This window comes from Centropristis striata, chromosome 11, assembly GCF_030273125.1.
Source record: "Centropristis striata isolate RG_2023a ecotype Rhode Island chromosome 11, C.striata_1.0, whole genome shotgun sequence".
NCBI classification, from domain to species: domain Eukaryota; kingdom Metazoa; phylum Chordata; class Actinopteri; order Perciformes; family Serranidae; genus Centropristis; species Centropristis striata.
The window spans coordinates 26441293-26463984 of record NC_081527.1 but is presented as its reverse complement, the minus strand read 5'-3'; the positions used below and the strand labels follow the sequence as shown (position 1 = coordinate 26463984).

At 38.4% G+C, this 22692-nt stretch overlaps 1 protein-coding gene across 2 annotated transcripts in view; it reads left to right on the top strand.

Moving 5' to 3' along the window:
- Positions 1 to 1595: 1595 nt before the first annotated feature.
- The window catches only part of efr3a (EFR3 homolog A (S. cerevisiae)), a 186311-nt gene continuing 165214 nt past the window's right edge, over positions 1596 to 22692 (top strand). The window contains exons 1-2 of one of the 2 annotated variants that reach the window (XM_059345426.1): positions 1596 to 1733; positions 1984 to 2090. In XM_059345426.1, the coding sequence (XP_059201409.1) occupies positions 2081 to 2090 (10 nt within the window). In that variant the 5' untranslated portion in view covers positions 1596 to 1733; positions 1984 to 2080. Of the gene's footprint in view, positions 1734 to 1983; positions 2091 to 22119; positions 22167 to 22692 lie in introns of those variants that run through there. The other variant, XM_059345425.1, reaches the window with a different exon arrangement.

Sequence of the window (22692 nt, the reverse complement as noted above, 5' to 3'; positions counted from 1 at the left end):
TGTTTGAATCATTAAACTCACTGTGTGCACATGTGTGTGATGTAATGCAGCGGCTCTAACAGGATTAAATACAACATGAGTCTGTGCAGATTTAGCAGGAGTGGTCTAAACGTGGCAGTCGTAGTGGTTTGAGGAACTCACTGAGCAACAGACCATATGGTATGAACTGAGTCTTTTGGGATTAAAAAAAAAGGAAGATGAGAAAAAGAAGGGTTGTTTTCTCCAAATTCAATAATAATAATAATAATAATAATAATAATGAACAACACCTTAATCTTGTCATGTGGATTGATTAGGTTTTGAGAAATCAAATCAAATAAAAAAGAGACCATTGGGTATTTATTAATATGTGATTGTTAATAAGTTTTTAAAATATATATGTAAAAAATAAAAAATAATCTAATAAAAAAAGGTTTAGTTTCCCCGAAAAAGATGAATTAAATAAAGTAAAATAACCAAACTTTAATCTCTAGATTGTATTGGTTTTAGAAATCAAAACAAATAAAAAACATGGAAGATGTAAGCCTTGTATATTTATTAATTTGCTGATATTTGTAGAAATAAACTTATAAAAATAATAATTAATAGAGGCAAAACTAATTAAATAAAGAGTATTGGTTTCCACAAATAAAAAAATAAAATAAACAAAACCTGTCTCATATAAAACGTGTCCAAAAATAAAGCGTTTGCAATAACCAGATCCTGTCAAAAACATTAAATTCTGCTCCTCAGAGACACTGTGAAGACATGATTGATTCTGCTGAGACCAACAGTCACGTGACAAATATTCACTGAAAATCTGTTTACACAGAGCAGAGAGGAGAGGACAGGAGAGGCTGGAAACATGACAATGCTTCAATATGCACAATATGCGGATACACAATTTATTTTTCTAATATTCATGACGCTTGTGGGCACTTGAAAAAGTGTTTGTATATACATTGATTTTTATTCCAATTTGAAAAAAATATCAGACAGATTTCTGTCATTCTAACTGTGTTATTCTGCACAAAGACTGTTTGGGTTGTTCCCACTTCTAGCCATGATTGTGCTGATTCCATAGAGATGCATGACTTTTAGATGTATATCCCCCACAGTATCAGAACAGCTGAGTCTATGTATCATTTATAAAAACTTTTAAAAACCCACATGTATAGACTGGCATTTGTGCAATAATTCTAATGTTTTTACCCATATTATAATTTTTGTTTCTATTATTTTATCTAATGCTTGTTCACTGTTTTGACGATGTTCTCTTATTTTTGTTTTAACTGTTTAACTATTGCCTCAATGATATTGTATTTTGTAAAGCATATTATAACCCTGGTTTTGAAAGATGCTATTGAAATATAGAAATAAATACATAATAAATAAATATAGACGTTATAGATTGCAGTGAAATACAAGAACACAGAGAGGAAATTGAAAAAAACCCAGCACAAAACACAACAGCTTGTTGGTGTTCAGAGGGAAAAACGCCATAAAACCGAAATAAATCATATATGTGTGCCTATATGTATTAATGTTATTATGTCTATTATTAACTAGTGATGATTAGGTGCTATAATTAGCAGTCTCCGGCTCTCCCGGTCCCTGGATGTTGGACCGGAGGAGCGGAGGAGTTTTTGGAGCTGCTCCGCCGCACCACACTTCCGTATTGTCTGTCACCGTAAAGCAGGAAGCACTGTAGTAATGTGTAGGAGTTAATGTGTCCTGCTGCTGTTTACCTACAGGTATGTGACCGGCTCGCTGCTTTAAACCTCACCTTCATGTCTCTGTGTCTGTCTCTGTGTCCTCTGAGGCTGTTTGGACGTTAGCTTGTGCGGCTAATTCCCCGGACAGACTGTTTATAGGCTCGCACCGTGACAGCTCCAGCCTGTTAATAATTAGGCTTTATGTGTGTCTGTTGTCACTGATAAACTTGTCGTGTGAGCTGATAAACAGGTGATTTTTACTGTTAACGGCTCGTCATTCCGCTGCCAGGTGAAGACAGACAGGAGAAGCTACATGGAGGCTAACTAACCCAGGACCAACCGGTGCTCAGCATACAGAGGAACTACTGCGGTACATTAGCACCAGGATGCCAGCTGGTAAGCTGTGTGTGTGTCTGTGTGTCTGTGTGTGTGTGTGTGTGTCTGTCTGTGTGTGTGTCTGTGTGTGTGTTGACGTGTTGGAGAAATAACCCTACATTACAGCTGAGTATGCGTGTGGTGCGTTTAATGTCACAGTTTGGGCTAATTATAACAGAGACACTAATGTGGAAGTTATGAAGTGATGCATTCACTGTCACTGCTTTGTGTGAGGAGTTTGAAGGCTGTGAATTAATCTTCAGCAGTGGTAGATAGATGTATAGATACTTTATTGTCCTTTTCAGGAAATTTTTGCAGCTCTTGAGAAATGCATTGAGGAAACCTTTTAAAATGAAATTATCTGAGTCCAACACAAAATCCTCACCTATTTCTATGCCGATCGTTTGAAGGGGAATGATTAGCAGGAGACGTCCGAGTTCTCAGTTTAACTTCATTTTATTGCAATACATCAATAAATGTGCAGTTACAGAGTCTCTGGGTTCAATCTACACGTCCCTGACATCACATTAGGCTGGTCAGTTCATGAGGTCTGGACCCAGTCTACTTTCCCTTGAACCTTTTTTTTTATATCCTAACAGATGTTTAATAAGAATGTAGGTAGAACTCTCCAGAAGTCGCCTCCTTTCGATCCGCTGATTTCAGTTTATTGTATAAGTGGACATGTCATGTCACCAAGCAGAGAAGGCAGTTATCTTTGTGCTCAGCACATCATATCTGTGACCTGACCCGTTAACAAAACTTTCAAATAACAAACTCCTGCCTTGATATGACCTGCAGAGATATTTTTGGAAACACAGATTTTGCAATAAAACATAAAATATATCTTTTTGTGATTATAGAATCTTACTCTAAATAGGCAGATGCAGTAAATTTATTTAGTTTAATCATAGTTTTTAAACAATATTAGCACATGATAATTGTATCAAATAAGAGACAGAATAACATATTATTTCTAACACAGCCTGTACATGTACTTCGGACATATACACACATAGACACAGGATACATAAAGACACCATGTCACAACAAAAATATACACTTAATCCTCCACATTTATCACATTTTACCCTCCAGCATAGCATAGCACCCCCTCCGGTGGTTACTGGGGTGCTTTGTTTAAAGCTGATACAGCTAAAGGTACAAAACTTCTGCTGTAGCGAGCATGTTTGCATGCCAGGGTGTAAGTGGTGGAAGAAGTATTTAGATATTTTACTGAAGTAAACTATGCACTGTAAAACCATGCTTAGTTTATGCACCCAGGTCTTATAACAGTCTGTAAAACCTGTTGTTTGTCAAATATCATGCTGGATAAAGTATTGCTGACATTATTAAGTAAACAAACCTGCAGGAAACACAACAGGAGACATCGAAGTCAGACACAATCATCCTGCTCATGTCCAGATATGGTACGATAAGGCCATATTGTAATTATGGTGACAGGCCTGTGGGAGGTAGAATGGCTAGCAGGCTAACAGCAACAAGTTGTCAGGGATGCAGCTTGATGTGATTCTGGTGTTGCTGGTTGTAACTCGCCACCTACAGAACAGGTACATGTGTATAAAAAATATATTTATCTTAAACTAGATCTCAAACTGTCCGGACTTTGGCAGATCAAAGTTCACTCAGACTGGATATGTGGCCAAATCAATTTAAGACCAAAAGTGAATGTGTCTCACCGGTTTTATCACTGGAATGAGAAAGAAGCAGAATCTGTATTCTGCATAACACAACTGCATAAAGGTGCATAATATGCTGCATGCAGTGTACAAACAGGCAGAGGTTCAATATCAAGTTACAGGCACAGTCAAGTTTATGTGAAGGAGATTATGAATGATTAACTCTTTGTGGTTTTGGACTATTTTGTCCGTTTTTGACTCCTTTTCATTCTACCTGTCTGTTGTTATTATTACAACTACTACTACTACTACTACTGTTATTATTATTATATACATATACTGTTGCTGCCATTATTATTATTACTGTGTACTGTGATACTACTATACTATTATTATTATACTTGCCTTATTATATATTATATCATTGTTATTGTTATTATTATTATTATTATCATTATATATTATTATCATATATTATATACTGTACCATTATTATATACTTTCTAGTCACAATAACATTATTACCATCATATCATAAGTATAATTACCATCATCTTGCCACTGTACCTTACCTACCAACTGATCTTCTTTTTTTAACTTCTTAAGTGTCCTTGTTCTATTCTGTGTTTTTTTTCTATTGTTGTTTTTATTTATTCTACCTCAGTATTTTATTCTATTGTATTGTATTGTACCTAAATACCGGACTGCTGTGAAAACCCAATTTCTCTTCGGGGATGAGTAATCTGTCTATCTATCTATCTATCTATCTATCTATCTATCTATCTATCTATCGAAACTTAAAAAATGTTTACCATGCCATGTTGGTATCATTGTTTTCAGCACCACCTCACCTATATGACCTATTCATTATTTTTGACTTCAACATTTTGAAGAATTATGAATGTTGGTAACACATGTAAGATATAAGAGCTACAATGAGGAGAACGTCTAGTTCTGTAGTCTTAAGCCTGATTTCCACCGGGCGCGTAACTGCAGCATAACGTCAGCATCGCGTATGACGTTGCAAATAGGTAACACTCTAATCAATGAGAGCATTTCCACCAGGCGCATAGCGTAACGTTACTGCAGCGTCGCGTCAGCGTCTCTACGCGAGCATTAGGTAGGACTTCTATTTCTCCGCGAGACGCTGCCAAATCGCGTGAATCTCAACAGAGCAGATCGCACCAGACAGGAAGTCCGACTCAGAATCAGCGTAAAACACTTCCGCCCCTTTCAAAATAAAACACAATACGCAGTTCATGCAGCCTAAAACTACTTCACATCAACATTATGTTATGACCGGGGCACCAGATCGGCAATCAATCAATCAAAGGGTCTCAGAGGATCAGCGACACGGAAGACAAGAGACTGATTGTTGAAGTGGAACATCATACAATCATTTATAACATAACATATTGTTTTTATAAGGATAGATGGTCAGATCAACATATCTTTCACCTCAGAGAAGCAAAGTAAGTTGGTTTTTGTTGTTGTTGTTTACTTTATACACACAGTTTATCCATAGACTGTATAAATAGAGTTTAAAGTTAATCACGGGATCTTGCGGTCTCCCGTATGATCAGGATTATCGCGTGATCTCGTTATCTCGCGTGTATACGGCCGGCTCGCTAAGCTGACGTGCTGCTGCTGTAACGCGCCCGGTGTGAATTGACAGACGCAGCAAAAACGCTGTGGAGACGTGCTGCTGCTGTAACGCGTCCGGTGGAAATCCCCAGTTATACTAAACTCACTTGCATTTGGAATGCTGATCTCTGCAGCAGCTCACTTTTGGTGTATTTTTTGGGAGCAGTTTGCATTCAGACTCATCAGCTGAACAATGAATATTAATTACTTTGGAGCAGCTGTTGACATTCTGCTTGCACTGCAGCTCGACTGACCTTTATTTAATCCTTAACGTACATGCTGCTGTGTAAACAGTGATGTCTACAAAGCTCTGACTCCAACCTGGGCTCAGGCTCAGCAGAATGACACTTGGAATACATGATTCCTTGCAGGTCATGAAATTCTTAGAAGGTATTTTTTTCATTGTGGTATATGTATTCTGGAGACATACATCCAACCACAGACCGGATTCTCTTTAAATCTCTAGGAATTAAACAAATCTTATGTGAACACCAAAATCCTTTTTCTGCATCAGATGGATTTGAGCTCAGCAGAAGTTCTTGTTTACTCCATGTGTCATCAAGGCTGTTTCCACTACAGGGCAATACCCGGAACAAAGCGGGTCTCACTCGCCGAAACACCCTTAATTTGAATACCAGCAGTCTGGAGCCGGCTTTTGTCTGGACTTTTTTCATCCCTGTAGAAGAGCAGGGTCTTTTTTCTCCCCTGAAACAGCCTGGTTACTGATTGGATAGATGGCTAAGCGGGATGTGCCGTAGTACTCAACGTCACAACAACACACGCCATTTGTAAAAGCTGGTGAAGCAGTGTTCCCAACTTAGCGACTTTTCAGACCCTCGTAGTGACTACTTTTCAAGAAATCGACTGGAGATATATCCAGCGACTTTTTCTGGTGTTATTGGAGACTCCTTCTTGCTCGTAACAGCCGCTAACAAGCTGGAGGCCGACTTGTTAAGAAGAGCCGCCATTAGCAGCAGTTAGCTACAGTTAGCTCTGTAGCAGTACACTGTGTATGTGCTTCTGCTGCAGGAGGTGTTCACTTAGCGATCTCTGTTTGTTTACAACAAGCACCAGACACTCATAGCGGAGACTGTGCATAATTAGCCATGCTGCTTTCAGCTGCTGACGTTGTGCACAGTTAGCGACGGTGAAAACCATACGTCACCTCCAGAGTCTCTAAATCCCTCTGGGGACTAACTTGTAGTGGAGACACGCAGAGTGAGAGGACTTTTGAGAGGGTGTGGCCTGAGACTTTCCCTGTGGCCATTTTTACCCCCTAGTCGAAACATGGCTATTAAATGGTTCCTTAATTCTTTAAATCAGGCATTTATTAACCTTTCTCTTGTTCTCATAATTGTGATTTTCCAGATTCAGAAATTTGACTGTAGCAAAAATATTGAGGCAGATATCTCCAAAATCTTTTAAAAATAAACTTCTGAAAAGAAGCCAGCTGGATTAGCTGCTGGATTAGCTGCTGTATCTAACTGCGTGGGGATCTATTTCCACGATCATTTACTTTTATATTTGTATGTACAGCATGTCAAGTTAAACATGAATTGTAGTGCAGCAGCTGTTTACAGTGTGCACGTCCTGCAAGCACAACTCCGGACCTTTATTTAATCCTTTACATATACACAGCTTGCTAGTCAAACCAGCTGCCCCATGTGACAGTTTCTCCTCTTTAATGAAGGAGCCTGTTTTAGATCTGTCAATAGGAGATGATATGATGATGGACGACTTATGTTAAGCTGAAGGAAGGAAACTGGAAAAAGGCTTAAAAAAAGCAAGAATTTGAAGCCGAGTGAGAACTCCTGTTGCAGCTCTGTGTCCCGTCTCAGCACTAAAATATGTTTCTGAAAACATTTGAGGCGAGAAATAGACAATGCATTCACACAATCGTGATTTATATTTGAAATGTGATATATATATATATATATATATATATATATGTATATATATATATATATATATATATATATATATATATATTAATAACAACAAAAAAAAGCCAAGGCTTTATGAATATGCAAGTATTTCAATGTCTAACACCAGTTTCTACACTGTATAAAAAAGTTATTTTATATAAAAAATACTTTACTAGATTTGTTTTGGTTTCTTTTCATTAAGTGCAAATAAAATGAAAAAGTAAATTATTTTTATTATAAATATCAACCTTGAAATAAGAGTTGAAATCTGTAAATTAATATAATGTGACATTTTTTTTCAACATAATTAATTAATTGCTTAATGGTCTTGAATTTTAAATTGCAGCAAATTCAATGTAAAAACTAAAGGCAAGTTTCTATTCAAAATGTATTGTAAAAAAATACAAAAAGATTTTGTAGAAATACTTGTAATAGAAATACAACACTTTCTATTAAGACTAGACTAGAATTACACTAAGATTAGGAATGTAACGGTAAAGCTCAGTTTCAACCTGTAGGCGGCAATCCACGTGCATATTTTGTCCACAAAATGTATATTTTTAAGATTCACAGATTTGGAGCTCAATCAATCACCAACACTACTTAATACGTAGATATAAGGGTTTACATATGAAAACTTTGGTTTTGGAATTTAATTACAGTTTAAGGAATAAAACCAAAAAAACAAAAAAACAAAAAAAAACAAAAAAACAAAAAAAGAGAAAAAGACAGTACATTTTTCAAGTGTCCAGTGTGGCCACAACATTCATTGTAAGATGCCACAGTCGATGACCCCTCTGCTTCCACAGAAATATAAATGTGAATCGTTGTACTAAAGGTTGACACTTAGTTCAAAGTTGAAAGCTACAGTATACAGTATAGTATGTTTTTATATTTGTAGAATTTGTTTTTATATTTGTAGCAGCGGTGGCTTTCCATGCCTGTTGCCTATGTTTGCTACAGTAGTTAATTAAGAAAGAAATGAATAAGAATAAGATGAAAAAGAAATTCAAACTTCAAATATTTCCTCACCACCAGATGGTTGATTAAGACTGTTTTAATTGATTGACTATTAAATAAAGCTTGAAAAATGTCTTTTTCTCTTTTTTTTGTTTTATTCCTTAAACTGTAATTAAATCCCAAAACCAAAGTTTTCATATGTAAACCCTTATATCTACGTATTAAGTAGTGTTGGTGATTGATTGAGCTCCAAATCTGTGAATCTTAAAAATACACATTTTGTGGACAAAATATGCACGTGGATTGCCCCCTACAGGTTAAAACTGAGCTTTACCGTTACATTCCTAATCTTAGTGTAATTCTCTATATTTGGTATCTGACGAAATGACTTATGATGCAGCATAGCTTCTTTTAAATGCATGAAAATGTGTTACACTTTACTTAACGGCAACAATGAAACATCATGATTAGCTATACTGCATTATAGATGCGTCTATATGAACCTCACTTTACTTAAAGCATACATTGATCATTTATTAATACTTATGGCATCCTATGAGTCCTTATAACAATTGATTGCTGAGGTGTGTGTATAGAGGGGTATGAGTAGTTGTAATGTATTATAAGCCTCATCAGTCAGCCTGTAGTTTATAACCAGTCAAGAGCACTCATAAGACACTTGGATTTATAAGTCATTATAAGCTATATTTATAACTGTTGATATAGTGCATCATGAAGCTTTATATGTGTTTATGAGTGCAGTCATAATGCATTATGATTGATTATAATGAGCATTATAATTCACTATGAATGCGCTCATAATGCACGATAGATGTAGTCTTCATAGAAAGTGTTACCAAAGTTTTTTTTTACCATCATGTGAAAGTAAAAAATAAAAAAGTAGTTATTCAACAGATATTACTGTACATTGTCAGTTTAAAAAACATATATATATATCTTTACGCTGCTAGAGCTTTTTTTTTTACGATTTTGTTTTTACAGTGTATGTGAACGGTGGTGGACATTAAATCATATTTCTTGCGTGACAAAGCCTCAGTCTCAGAGAAACCCATCTGACAGGAGTTTTGTTGTCTGGCGAAGGTTTAGTTTTCATTTGTTTCATTACTTCATCACTCTGCCAGTTGTGCTGCGTTCCCTGTGACTCTGTCAGCTGGTGACACTGCGGCTGTATTACAGATCCTCTCAACACTAAGCAGCATTATGATAATCAAACATCTTCTAAGTCCTCTGATGTCCTCAGCCGTCTCCATTGTGCCTCTTTTTCCGTCATTTCCTGTCCTGACTTTCACCTCTCTAATCTTGAGCACACGCCCAGTGGAGCGTAGCGTAAATAAACCAGATACAAGCCTCTAAAAACTCTGTCTTAGTATGTGTGTGTGTGCTGTCATGTCTGACAGTTTTTCTATTTTGGGAAAGTTGGACTTTGGGCGCCCTCGCCTTTCTTCTCCTCCCGCAGCTGCTCTGGCAGGTAACCAGCTGCTGTTTACTGCAGAACCATTCTCTCCTAAAAACCCAGTTGGCTGCTGAAACAAAGCAGGATGAGAAATAGGAGTCTGTGGCCCAAAACGCCCCCCTCCCTCCCTCCAGACAGGCGGGTAATGTTCTGGAGTGGTGCAGGGGGCCGGGTGGTGCTTCAGACTGCTGATGTGTCTGGATGTTGGCGTTTCGCTGCAGGCAGCGTCTGCAGCTTCAAGGACTCTGTGGCCCCGCGGGTCTCATGTCTGCTCTGTGATTACTCCCACTGGTAAACTGCTGATTACATTAGCGGTAATGTGACACCTTCAACATCGATCCCTGATGGGCCAATGCGACAGAACGGGGTGGTGTGTGTGTGTGTGTGTGTGTGCATATGTTATAGACGTGGACAAATAGACTGCAGACTGTATGAACTGAATCAGGTCTTTGTGCCATTGCTGGTCGAACTTGGGAAAAGTTTGGGAAAAAAAATTCTCTGTGGTTGTTTGTTTATTTTTCAGCTGAGGAATGTTAATAACAGGGCTGGACAATAGATTGGATTCATTCAATTAATTAAACAATGTTTAAAGTGTCTACATCAAGTTTCCGTATATAAATAGGTGGTGTTAAACTTTGAGATAGGAGAATAAGATGAGAACAGAAGGTGTGTCTCCACTTCCTCTTTCTGTACATTGAGAACTAAATATCAGGATATAGGTGCTGCCATCTTGTTCTGGTGACGTCACATGGAGCCAGGGTAGTGAGTTTCCGCCCAAACACCCACCCGACCAATCAGGAGTCCGTTACAGCTGTCAATCATGACATCACAGCCCCGTTTTTATAGAATCAAATAACCAAACTGATCAGAAAAATTAACGCTTGAACAAACATCAGTGTGATGAAACAAACCTAAATGAGTGAAACAATTGAGCTCTACTTTGAGTTCTTAGTTTGGCCCATGTCACATCTACTAACATGGACGGGGCGGGGCTTATAACCTATGCTGCAGCCATCCACCAGGGGGCGATCCAGATTTTTTGGCCTCACTAGTGGGGAGCAATAGTTTTATGTATTTATCTCTCAGAAAAGGAAGCTCACACTTTGGAAACTGGAGCCTTCAATGAAATGTTAGTTCATAGCCCACATCAAATTCAAAGCCTTGTCTCTTGCCTACAAAATAGCAACGGGCACAGCCCCTGCTTATCTGAACTCCTTTGTTCACTATGATGACCTTTACGTAACGTTAAAACGCAAAAGGCACTCTCTAGAGCCTCTGTTTGATTTATCTTTTCTGGGCTACTGTAGAAAAATGAAGGTGCAACATGGTATGCTCTGTAGAAGACGGCCTTCTCCCAGTGGCTCATTCCAAGTTCACAAAAAAATACAGCAATTTTGTTGATTATACACTAAAGAATACAGAATATAAGATTCTATTTGTGCACAAATTGAGCCTGAAACCCATGTTTGTCTCAAAAACGTTAAGAAAAAACACCACAGAAGCCTGTTAGGTTGGCTGTCACTGATACTGAAATTATGACGTTACCTGAGTGAGTGAAATGGAATTGGGCAAATACTTTAATGCAGAATTAAATTGTCAGCATTCAGTTTTTGTTGCTAATTTAACACGTGTGTGTGTCGGACAAATTCAGTAGACATATAGTGTCTAATTGCTGCGATGAATTCTAATTATCTGAAGTGTGTTTGAGTCACACAGAGACAGAAAGTGGACGGACCTGCGTTGATTTGTCTGAGTGCTGCGTTTAGTTCTGCTGCTATTAATAATCGACACTGATTTCCTGTGAGTGTGTGTGTGTGTGCTGCTCCATTTTGTCGCTCTCACTCCTGGGTCTGCTGTGGTCTAGAGGCTGTCATTATCCTCAAAGTGTTAACCACCTCAATTAAGTCATTATGTAGGACAAACCCGCCGTCGCAGCCGTCACTCACACTCTCTCAGATAAGCACATGTTAGATCTGCACTGATAAACGGCTGGATGCAAGAGTGCCTGCTGGGAAATACTTTTTTATTTTCCCCGTTATTGTGTCGAGACCGTGTTTGCATCACTCTGCAGAGACTCGTCATCTGATAGAATCTGAGCACTTGACACTGAAGGTGGACGTCTTAATTTCAACCCTGAAACACTTTCTGTCTCCCAGCGGGACGCTCAGTGCTGCTGAACTGTATAATGGGCCGTTAAAGTGACACTTAATGGAACTTCTTTTATAGTTTCTAACAACATTTTACCGCTGGCTGCAGCAGTACCCCCGTATAATCAGCTCTTCACTGTGATCAGTTCCAAAATGTCCAAAAAGAAAAGTGTTCTTATCAGCATTCATTTGAGAAACCAGTCACCCAAAGTGTTTGTTTTCCCCCAAAAAGAAATGAGCACAAAGGCAGCGCTGATGTCGTAACCACAAAATGGTAATTAAAAAGTCGTCTTTTTAAATGATTTCAGTCAGCAAAACCCGATTACAACAATCAGACCTCTGAGGACATAAGGCGGGGTGTGTTCAAGAGCAGCAAAGTGCTTTCAAAGAGACACGAGCTGAAGAAGTTGAAAAGGAAGTAAAGTGAAGCTCTCGACAATATCTGCAGAAGGCAAATGACACAAAATCAGCTACTGAAGGGTTGGATACATTACTTAACTTTACAGAATTGTGAGTGAGTAATTCAATTACAGCGACTAATCCTAGGAACACTTCCACCCCTTTCCGACCAAATTTGCTATGGTTGTCCAAGATTCTTGGTGCTACTGAGCGAACCAGCCTGCACTTGAACCAGTTTTAAGCTTAAAGTTTTGTTATCAAGGATGTTTCATCACAGAGGGCGCTGCAGTAAACGGTAGCAGCAGGATGACAGTTTGCATTCATTAGCTCTTCTTGTTTTCATCCTAAAACCAGCATATTAGTATATTAGTGGTAACAATCTACACGTAGGGCTACACCGTGGTCTGGTGGTAACACTTGCCTCACAGCTAGAGGGTCGCCGGTTCAACTCCCGCCTGCTGCTCTTCTGTGTGGAGTTAGCATGTTCTCCCTGTGTCAGCGTGGGTTCTCAACGGGTACTCCGGCTTCCTCCCACAGTCAAAATTTAATTGGTGACTCTAAATTGCCTGTAGGTGTTAATGAGAGCGTGATTGTCTGTGCGTGACTTCTGCAGTTCTGGTCGAGGAAAACCTTTTTTTTTTCACTCAGGATCCAACGTTTCGAGTTTTTCTGATCTAAGAAGAAGAAAATTACAACATAATGTTATGTAAGTTAAGTAGCAGCAGGTCCACATCCTCTAATGCGAGGGGAGATAATCAGTCAGGGAAAGTGATAACATAAATACTGATATGTGTCACCAGGCAGTAAATCTACCTCAGCGGCCCATCCAGGTAAAGTCCTTTTTCCTGTAAGTCGCTTTAGATAAAAGCGTCTGCTAAATGACTAAATGCAAATGTAAGTCTGTGGCTGGAAAACACTGTAAGTACAAGTTGCACAAGTGCACAATAAGCTCATGTCAGCTACTTTTTTTGATTTGCCAGAGCGTGCAAATGCAGAATAAATGTTATTGTATGTTTTATTCTGTTAACACACACTCTTATTTTGAAAAGCAGCATGTGTTTAGCAACAGGAAGTAATTCAGACTGTTGGGCACAGTTAAGCCTTTTTTGATTAAAACAACTTTAATTGTCAGCTAATGCTAACTGAACGCCGTTATATAACAGTGTGTTTTGGATGGTTTGGATCACCTGTGACCGGCCCAGACAGGTGGATGGGATTTAGTTCGGCACACGGAGAGATGATGTGGAGCGGGACTGATACAGACAGGGAGGCATTCAGGCGTCTCTCTATTATGCTGGAATTGTTTTGCAGGAGAAGTGGGGTGGGCAGCTCGGTAAATTCAGTGCGTGTGTAAATGCGCACGGATGTGCATCAAGTTCAGCGTTACACTCGTCGCCATCTTGTTTCTGATACGGGGAGCAGACCATATCTGGACTGTGGAGGAGGAGAGGGATCTGATCACTGACTACAGCCTCTCTACACCTCAACCCGACTGAGAGAAGCTGCTGCTAATTCATGTTAGCATTAACTGGAGCATTAACTGGGATGTTAGTTTTGGCTAGCACTTACACTTTTAACATCAAATTGTCTTGAAGAAGATTTTTTACTAGCGATTGAGACTGTCGTGCTGAAAAGTTTTCACATTTTGTACTGAAATTAATGGACAGCATTTGTTTGCAACCAAACTTAGCACCCCCTGCTGGAATTTTTGGTAGAATACAGCTTAAGGCACTTCCTGCTTTGCCTCCATGCTCAGACACGGAGGTTGCTGCCTGGGCGGAACTTCGCCATGCGCAGTAAAGAGAGCAGATAAGAATTGTAAACGCCAACCATGTAGAGACTAGGGTTGTCGAAAGTATCAATACTCAAAAAAGTATCGTGTTATTATTAGCCATTAGCCGCAGCTAGCAATTAAAGGCTGACGTCACATTAATGATTATAAACAACGTAAATGAATAAATCAGACACGTAGTATGCCCATATTACGTTAATTGACACAGTGTCAGTATACATAAGCATAGAGTTAATAAGTTTACATAAATGTTGGTGACTGAAAAGTGTTATTTTCTCTCTTGAAGTCCCAGAATGAAGCAGAGAAAAGTCGACTTATCAAGCTTGCCTAATATTATGCACAGCATACAACCTCAAAATATTGTTCTAATTGTTATTGTTTATTGTATTTATTTATGTTTTGCACTACCTCAGACCTGAAGCTTGTTATCATAGTTGCAGTTTCTTTTTGCTGTTTTTTATTATAAATATTTAACCTGTGGTTCTGTTAATTTTTACATGTTGCATTTTTCTTGTTAAGAAAAATATTTCTGTTAAATTTTGGGGTCTTTGTTTTTATCCTTGTGGTGTCGAAAATAATATCGAGTATCGAATATTTTCCTGAGTATCGGTATCGAGTTGAAAATTTTAGTATCCTGACAACCCTAGTAGAGACAGAAATAACATGCCGTCGTGTTAATAGGATAAATAACATAAGCTTATTTAATTTGTTAAATAAAAGGACAAGATATATAGAAAAGGTAACCTGAAATGACTTATGTTGTGATTTGGCGCAATATAGAAAATAAAATTAACTTGATCGTCAAGGGGGACGGGGGTGCCGTTTGGGGGGGGGAGCCCCCCTAATATAATGTTACTGCCATCATGTTGGTGGATTTATCAGCTTTATGCTCTCTGCACTCAGTGCCTGCTCTGGAGGCTTGGTGCAGGAGCTGCAACTCCAAAATTGTCTCATTTACATGTTATCTTTTCAGTTGGGATGCTAATGTTAGCCACTGGTAATCCTGCCTGCCTTCACAAAGCTTTTGTTCCTTGTTGTGAGCAGTTTCAAGGAGGAACTTTTTTAGTTCCTGTAATCTTAAGTATTTGGATTATCTCGGTCCTGAGTTTTTCATAGTAGTTCATATTACATCTTAAGGGCCAATATCTTCAAAACTATAGATTGATGAGTGGCACAACAGATAAGAGAAAAACATTATGTTTTGGATAGATGTTTCCTTAAAACTAGCACCTTATTTCTGGTTTGACGATTTGTTTATAGGTTCAGTAAGTGATGGTAATGAAATTCTGTTTGGTTGACAACTAAACAGGAACCTAAAAAACATTTTAAGTCTCGATCCTGTTCCTCTTTCACCCTGCTGTTAGAACAAACAGAGTTTTCCCTCACAGCCGTGTCTTTTAGGAGCTTTGCATTAGCATTTTGTTGGGATTGTGTCTGAATGGACGTGGACCACCTGCAGCGCGGCTTCTGTGTGTTCACACGTCTGGTGAGAACCCCGTCACCCAGCATGCATCTGTCTCCCAGGTGGAACAGAGTATTTGGGATGCAGAAAGAAATCAAAGTCAATCAAACCCAGCGGAGCAGCGTTGTTTTGATGCTCAGCCGGCTAATTGCATGTGTGCAGCCGGTTCCTCTGCTCTTAGCACGGTTCCTCCCTCAGTTGTTGGCTATGATTTGTATGCATAGTGGAAGACGGTTTGTTCTGTAAAGGAGGATTTGGCCTAAATATAACTTCAAAGGAGACGCGCCTCCCTCTGTTTCCTCCGCCAGTCGCATCTTTGCAGAGAGGAAAAGCTTTTATCTCTGTGTGCTTGTTGTGTGACGCTCGGCTTACCGCTTCCCTGCACTTTTTGAAGGATTTTACGGTTTTCCTCCGGCCTGTTTTGTAGTCTGATGCTTTCTTGTGTCTCTATCAACATCAGACAGGTGTCGGTTCAGAGATGTTGAGCAGCAGAACAGCAGCAGCATGTGAAGTAGCTGAGCAGGAAATAATAGCTTCACCACAGCCCTGCCTTTCACTCACTTACTAGAAATTAAAACACGCCTCTGCTCGTATTGTGTACACATCGAAAGCATGTAATTAATTCATTGGAATAATCTTTCCAATAATCAAATCTTTATTTGATTGATTTGATTGATTTTCTTTCTCGGTCTTGAACAAAATAGTCTGCCTTCTCTGCCAAGCTTAACAAATAAAATCTGCTAAAACAAAAGCTTCCTTTCGTACAGAACAACTCATGTTTTCCATAATCATCCCACCAAATACAAATGGATTTGTAATAAAATAATAATTTTACTAAAACATACACACAGCAAAAAAGGTGTAAAAACAAGATAAAAACACTAAATCTGAGGGAAATGATCTTGCTGCATGGACAGATAATTTCACTTGACAAGATTTATTGAATTAAGATTATTAAATCTAGAAATTAGCATGTTGAACGCTTAAAATAAACAATATAAATTATCTGACGCTAAATCTAAAGTTTTTTTTTTATCTTAATTTATCTTGTTTTAAGAGTTGATTTCTTATTTTAAGCGTACAACATGATTATTTCTAGATTTAATAATCTTAATTTTAGAAATCTTGTCAAGTGAAATTACCTGTCCATGCAGCAAGATCATTTCCCTCAGATTTAGTGTTTTTATCTAGTTTTTAGACACACCTTTTTTGCAGTGCATCCCTTATGTCCTGGTCGATAGGACAGTGCAACAAACAATGTCGTCATTCTCAATTTCTCACAACAAACAGAGCCTGTGATTCTCTGGATGTGCTGAGTTTTGCATAAAGAGACGCTGACAGTAAATTCTCAGGGTTCATTTAGACGGTCTGTCCTGGACGGCGTCCTCAGTGTCGCACTCGGTCGTTCACAGGCGACAGATCGAGAGATAGTTGTGTGACGAGTTACAGAATAGATCTGAGGAGAGAGCTGCCAATCACAGAGTTGGTGTGAATGTCTGATTGTCAGTTTGGGAAATTGGCGGACGCTGCTGACACAAGTGTGGGAGTCTCCCAAACTACTTAACCATCGAAACAGGAAGTTCTGATGGAGTATACGGACACCAGCAGTAGGTCACCAAAGTTTATAATGTCAATCAAATCCAATGGTTGTGTTACTCTCTGAAAAATGTTATCAGACATAAACTATCCAAAATCACTCATCACAGTCTTTATTAGCAGATGGAGGTGTCCCAGTTCAGATAACAGATGTTCAAATTCCCTTTTTTTCCGAGCACTTCAAGGGTTTTTTGTCCAAGTTGAACTTGAAAGTGAATTCTTGTTCATACAAAGTTTATTCTCCTCTTTCTCCTCAGCTTCTTAAACATATGCATATATGTATATTTCAGAACGTAGCTGACATTTACCTGCCAGTATTCAATATTTATTAGAATTTCAGGCAGATATAAAGACTGAATGAATGCCTTTATTGTCATTGTTTGTGAAATACAACATAATTGCTGTGCAGCTCCTTCAGAAACATAAAATCCACATTTTAGCACATGCACATTCCACACATTACTCTACTTATCTAAAAGATAGAGAAAAAATAAAACAAAAATTGAGAGAATATGAACAATATATATATATATATATATATATATATATATATATATATGTCGATCAAATGTAAATAAAAACAAAGCATCAAAATAAGAATTCAGAACAAAAGTTTATCAGTGTGAACATTAAATATATTCATGTTCAAACTGTCAAGCTAGTTTTTAATTGTGTTTATAGACATAAACATACTTTATTTATCCACAAGAGAAAATTGTTTGTGTTCTAGCAGACACGGGAATATAAAAAAACAGATAAATTGAATTAAAACATAAAATGAAATAAAATAAAAGTCCAACCCATGAAACACACTATAGGTATATACAATATGCACATATTAAGTATAATATAAAATCAATGCAAAATATAAAATTAGTGCAAACTTCTGCAGCATTGCAAATGTACTGAGGCATTATTATATGTATGTATATATATATATATATATGATTATATTTGTGGTGGAATGTGCACAAATTATTGCATTCGGTTTTATTAAAAAAAACATTCCAACTCTTTTTGAACCAGGCTTTGTATCCAGTGCTGCCTGTTTGTGATACAGACTCATGCAGCAACTACAGCTCCCACAATCCCCTTCATCTCTATCATGTTTTACCATTCTTTTCCTGCTGCTGAATTCTCATCACATCCTATCCAAAGCTGACGGTCCATCTTTGGTGTGAATGTCGGCTCATGTTGTTCCTGCCGTTCTGCTCTCACAGAATCGTGTGTTTTGTTTTCGGAGCACATACGACCGACACAGTAGCAGTCCAGACGCTCGCTGCGCGGTTCCCCCCAGCTCTGCAGTCTGGCCTTTTTTGGATGTGAAATGCTGTTTGTGAAGTCTGTGGAAAGAATGTCTGCACACACTGACCCGAGGGTTTCCCTCTTACAGGAGGAAGCTGTTTTCATTTACTAATTATAGCAAAGGGATGAAACAAAACAAAAGCGAGGGAACACAAATGAGGAAACTCCAGCAGGGCCAAAAATATATCTTTTATTGAGATATAAGTAGGCAATCGACACAAAACTTGTACTTGTTTATTCTTAGTTAATTACGTTATTTATTAAGTTAAAATGCCAAACATTCTTTGGTTCCAGTTTCTGACGTGAAGATTTGCAACTTTTCTCAGTTTATATTATTGTAAACAGAATATCTTTGGAATACATTTGGACTTGACTAGGGTGAATAGTCTTTACTATTAATTTGTACTACTAATTTCAGAAAATTCATGGACTAACACATTGATTAAGAAAAAAAGTTACAATATAAATATGTAGGTTTTGCCACACTTTTTTGCATTTTGGAGTAGGGATGTCACGATTATCCGTTTTCACCATTAATCGCGGTATTAAACGTTACAATTAGTTAATTGAACGTTTCCTAAATACCGCCAATTTCCAGAAAATATTATGCTGGAACCATGTTTGCACTTCAGCGCAACTCGCCCGGAACGAAAATGAAGTTACACAACAACCGCGTGTCACCACTTGTAAATGGTAAATGGACATGGACATTCCCCCTGGGATTTTATATATATATATATGTATATATATATATATATATATATATATATATTATATTTATTAGTTTTTGGTTACTTTACATTGTTGCTATATTATTTTGTTATGAGAGCATCCAAAGAGGGAAAAAAAGACCTATAAGGAGTGTTCATGTGATTTAACTTATTCATAGTAGTGTGAAATTAATTAATGCAAAAATAATCATAATGTGATTATTTCTCTGACAACAATCGTACGGAGAAAATCTGTAATCGTGACATCCCTATTTGGGAGTTGGTGGGCAGACAAATCCCAAAAGAACTGTTTGCTGTTGTGATTGGGCTGCTTTTCATGTTGTTTCAAGCTATAACTTCAATCACAGTAACAATAAATCATGAAGCTGTATTAACCTGTTCAACAACATGTAGTCAGGCTGCAAAACAAAGCTGGTATTCTTTGTTCTGGTTTGTGATTTAGTTTATATCAAACTCAATGTTTCAGTAATTGATTTGAAGACCGAAAGCGAGGTCTTTCATATTATGTTGGATTAACATGTTTTATAAATATCTGTGAGCTGCTTAAGCAGAATAAAACTTGCTAAGCTCTTAAAAGTAAGTTGTGTTCGGAGATGAGTCATGAGCCCATAATGTAGCCTATTGTTCTCTTCTCATGTGAAGTGTTTTTAGATGAGAATGAATAGACAAGAGGATGTTTTTTGGAGGGACAAACGAGCATCACTGTGCTGCTGAAGCTTCGTCATCCTCAGAACCTGTTTGATTTTCCACAGGCTAGAGAATAGGGCTGGGCGATATGGATCAAAAGTCATATCCCGTTATATTTAGGCTGAATATCAATATACGGTATATATCCTGATATTTTTATTGCAAAGTGAGAGCAAATGTTCAGTCAAAGCCAAATATGACATGTCACAAGTAGTTTTATTGAAACCGTTCATTTACGTGAACATAAATACTGTGTAACAACAAGAGTACCGTTTTTTAAAATCAGAGCTCCATAAAGTGCACATTTAAATAAAAAAATATCTTAAATAAAAATAGCCTATGAAAAAAAATATGCCAGTCTTTTTCTGAAATAAATATATTTATATGACAAATGAATAACGAGCATTACATGTATGCATTACATATATGTATATATATATATATATATATATATATGTGTGTACAGTTGAAACCAGAAGTTTACATACACAGCTGGGATAGGCTCCAGCCCCCCGCGACCCGAATGCGGATAAGCGGTTAATGGTAATGAATGAATGAATATAAAAAGACACATATGCTTTTTTCTCACTGTCTGACATGAAATCAGACAATCACTTTTCCTGTTTTAGGTCCGTTAGGATTACCAACTTTTATCTTTTAGAAAAAAAGCATATGTGTCTTTTATATATATATATAAGCAGCTTGCCTGGAGCAAGGATCACAGCACAAATTTGAAATATATCGACATATACGATATGGTCTAATTCCATATCATATTAGAAAATATATTGATGTATTTTTTATATGGATATATTGCCCAGCCCTAGTATATGTACACCTTAACATTCACCATGGACAGTTTTCTGGCAAAATAAAATTGTCAAAGCATTGCCAGCCCGATAGGCGTTACCAGCTGATTCAGAACACGGTGGATTGTCAGTTCAGTGGAGTGTCGGCCTGCTGTGATTGTTGTTTGTCCAGTGTGCTTTCAGCTCAGATGGATGCTAAAATTAGTGTCTCAGCTACAGTGTCTGACTAGTGTGTGACATGATAGTATCTGCTGCAGCCATCTGTGATGATTACACACACACTTGAATGCCATACTAGTGAGGAACCCTTCTCTTGCCCTTCACTGAAACAGCAAATTTATTCAATGCATAACTATTAAACCAGGTTTCGGGCTCAGATGAAATATTATTACTTTCTAAAACAAATACACACAATTTCAAATTTCCTAACTTTTCAAACTAATGTCACTTTTTAAAAAAATGCTACTTTAAAAAGCCTTTATCCAGAAATGTCCTTCCTCTACAAAGCTTCGCTCACTTTTGTTCACATTTTCAATTCCCTGAATCACTTTCAAAAAGTGTCCTGGCTCAGAACAACGCATCCGCAGTTTCCAAAAATGTCCTTTCAAACTATAGTTACTTTTCAAAACGTCCTCACTTTCCAAAATATCTTAATTTTTGGTGAGTGCTTTAATAATATGGCATTTTCTTTTATTTATGGCATTGCAGAGTTAATAACCCCGATTCATCATAAAAAAGGTCCTTTTTTACTTCCCAAAATGCCACTTTTGAGAAATGTCCTAATTTTTCTAAATCTCCTCATACATAAGGTCTTCAACAAAAGCTGGTCCCCACATAGATAGTAGCTCAGGCGCTTACACACACTGAAAAATGCACACATGTAAGAGGAAAACACACCCACGTTACACAACCACAGAGGCCCACACACACACACACACACACACACACACACACATACACACACACGCACATGCAGATAGACACAGAACACACATGCACACACATTTTAAAATGCTAAATTCCTTCAACAGCAGTAACTCTCAGTAAATCTGCATAATTGCACTCCAATCAGGATGATTAAAACACCTTCTGCACACACACATAAACCCACACAATCCCAGCAAGCACTGGCACTGTCATTCATGTCATCTCTCGTGTGTGTAGCTTTATTTGTGTGTGCGTGCAGAGTGTTTAACCGTGTTCCCCCTCATCTCTCAGGGGAAACGGTGCCGAGGAGGTTTAGAGCATTTTAGCAGTTTGGACTCGACTTTGCAGCGCTGCAGCTTCACCTGCAGCCTTCAGCAGATCTGCTGCTGCTGCTGCTGCTGCTGGCGAGGGGAAACACAAGCACTGCAAGGTCAGAGATGAGAGTCAGTGTGTGAGGGGGGGGGAGAGAGAGGGAGAGAGAGAGAGAAAGGGAGAGGGTGGAAACACAGAGAGAGAGAAACGGAGGCGTCGAGGTCCACCTGGCAGGCCGACTGTCCTCCGCTTCGCCTCCAACAAGATGGATTCAGAGAACAACGAGTCGGGTAGGGAGCTGCTTTTTAATTTATTACTTGCCTCTGTTTGTGTGTGTGCACACAGCCTTGCTGTACCCCGCTGTGTATGTGTGTGTGTGTGACAGTGACAGAGTAAGGGAGGCTAACAGAGTCCAGGTCTGTGTCTCAGTGAAGAAGCCTGCACGGCGGCGGCCATTGATCTGCTCTCTGTCTGAACCATTGAGCCCACTCGTCCAATCAGCTGCCTGGCTCCGCTTCACTGACATGCCTGGAGACCAATCGGTGCGACGGCACACACTGCATGCTGTCGTGACAAGTGAGGGATGGGCCACGATATGACGTGTTGTTGTTTTTATGAATCACAGCCCATGCTGTTTGACAGAGTCCACATGGGACTGACTCGCACATCATTCTTAAACGCCACCGCATTCATATTGTTTACAGTCTTGTATTTTAATGTATGCACTTGTGTCTACTGGATGCATATGTGAACTATTGGAAGAGTTTTTATTATCAGAAGTCATCACAGGTCCTCTGCCTCCCTGTTCCCCTGCAG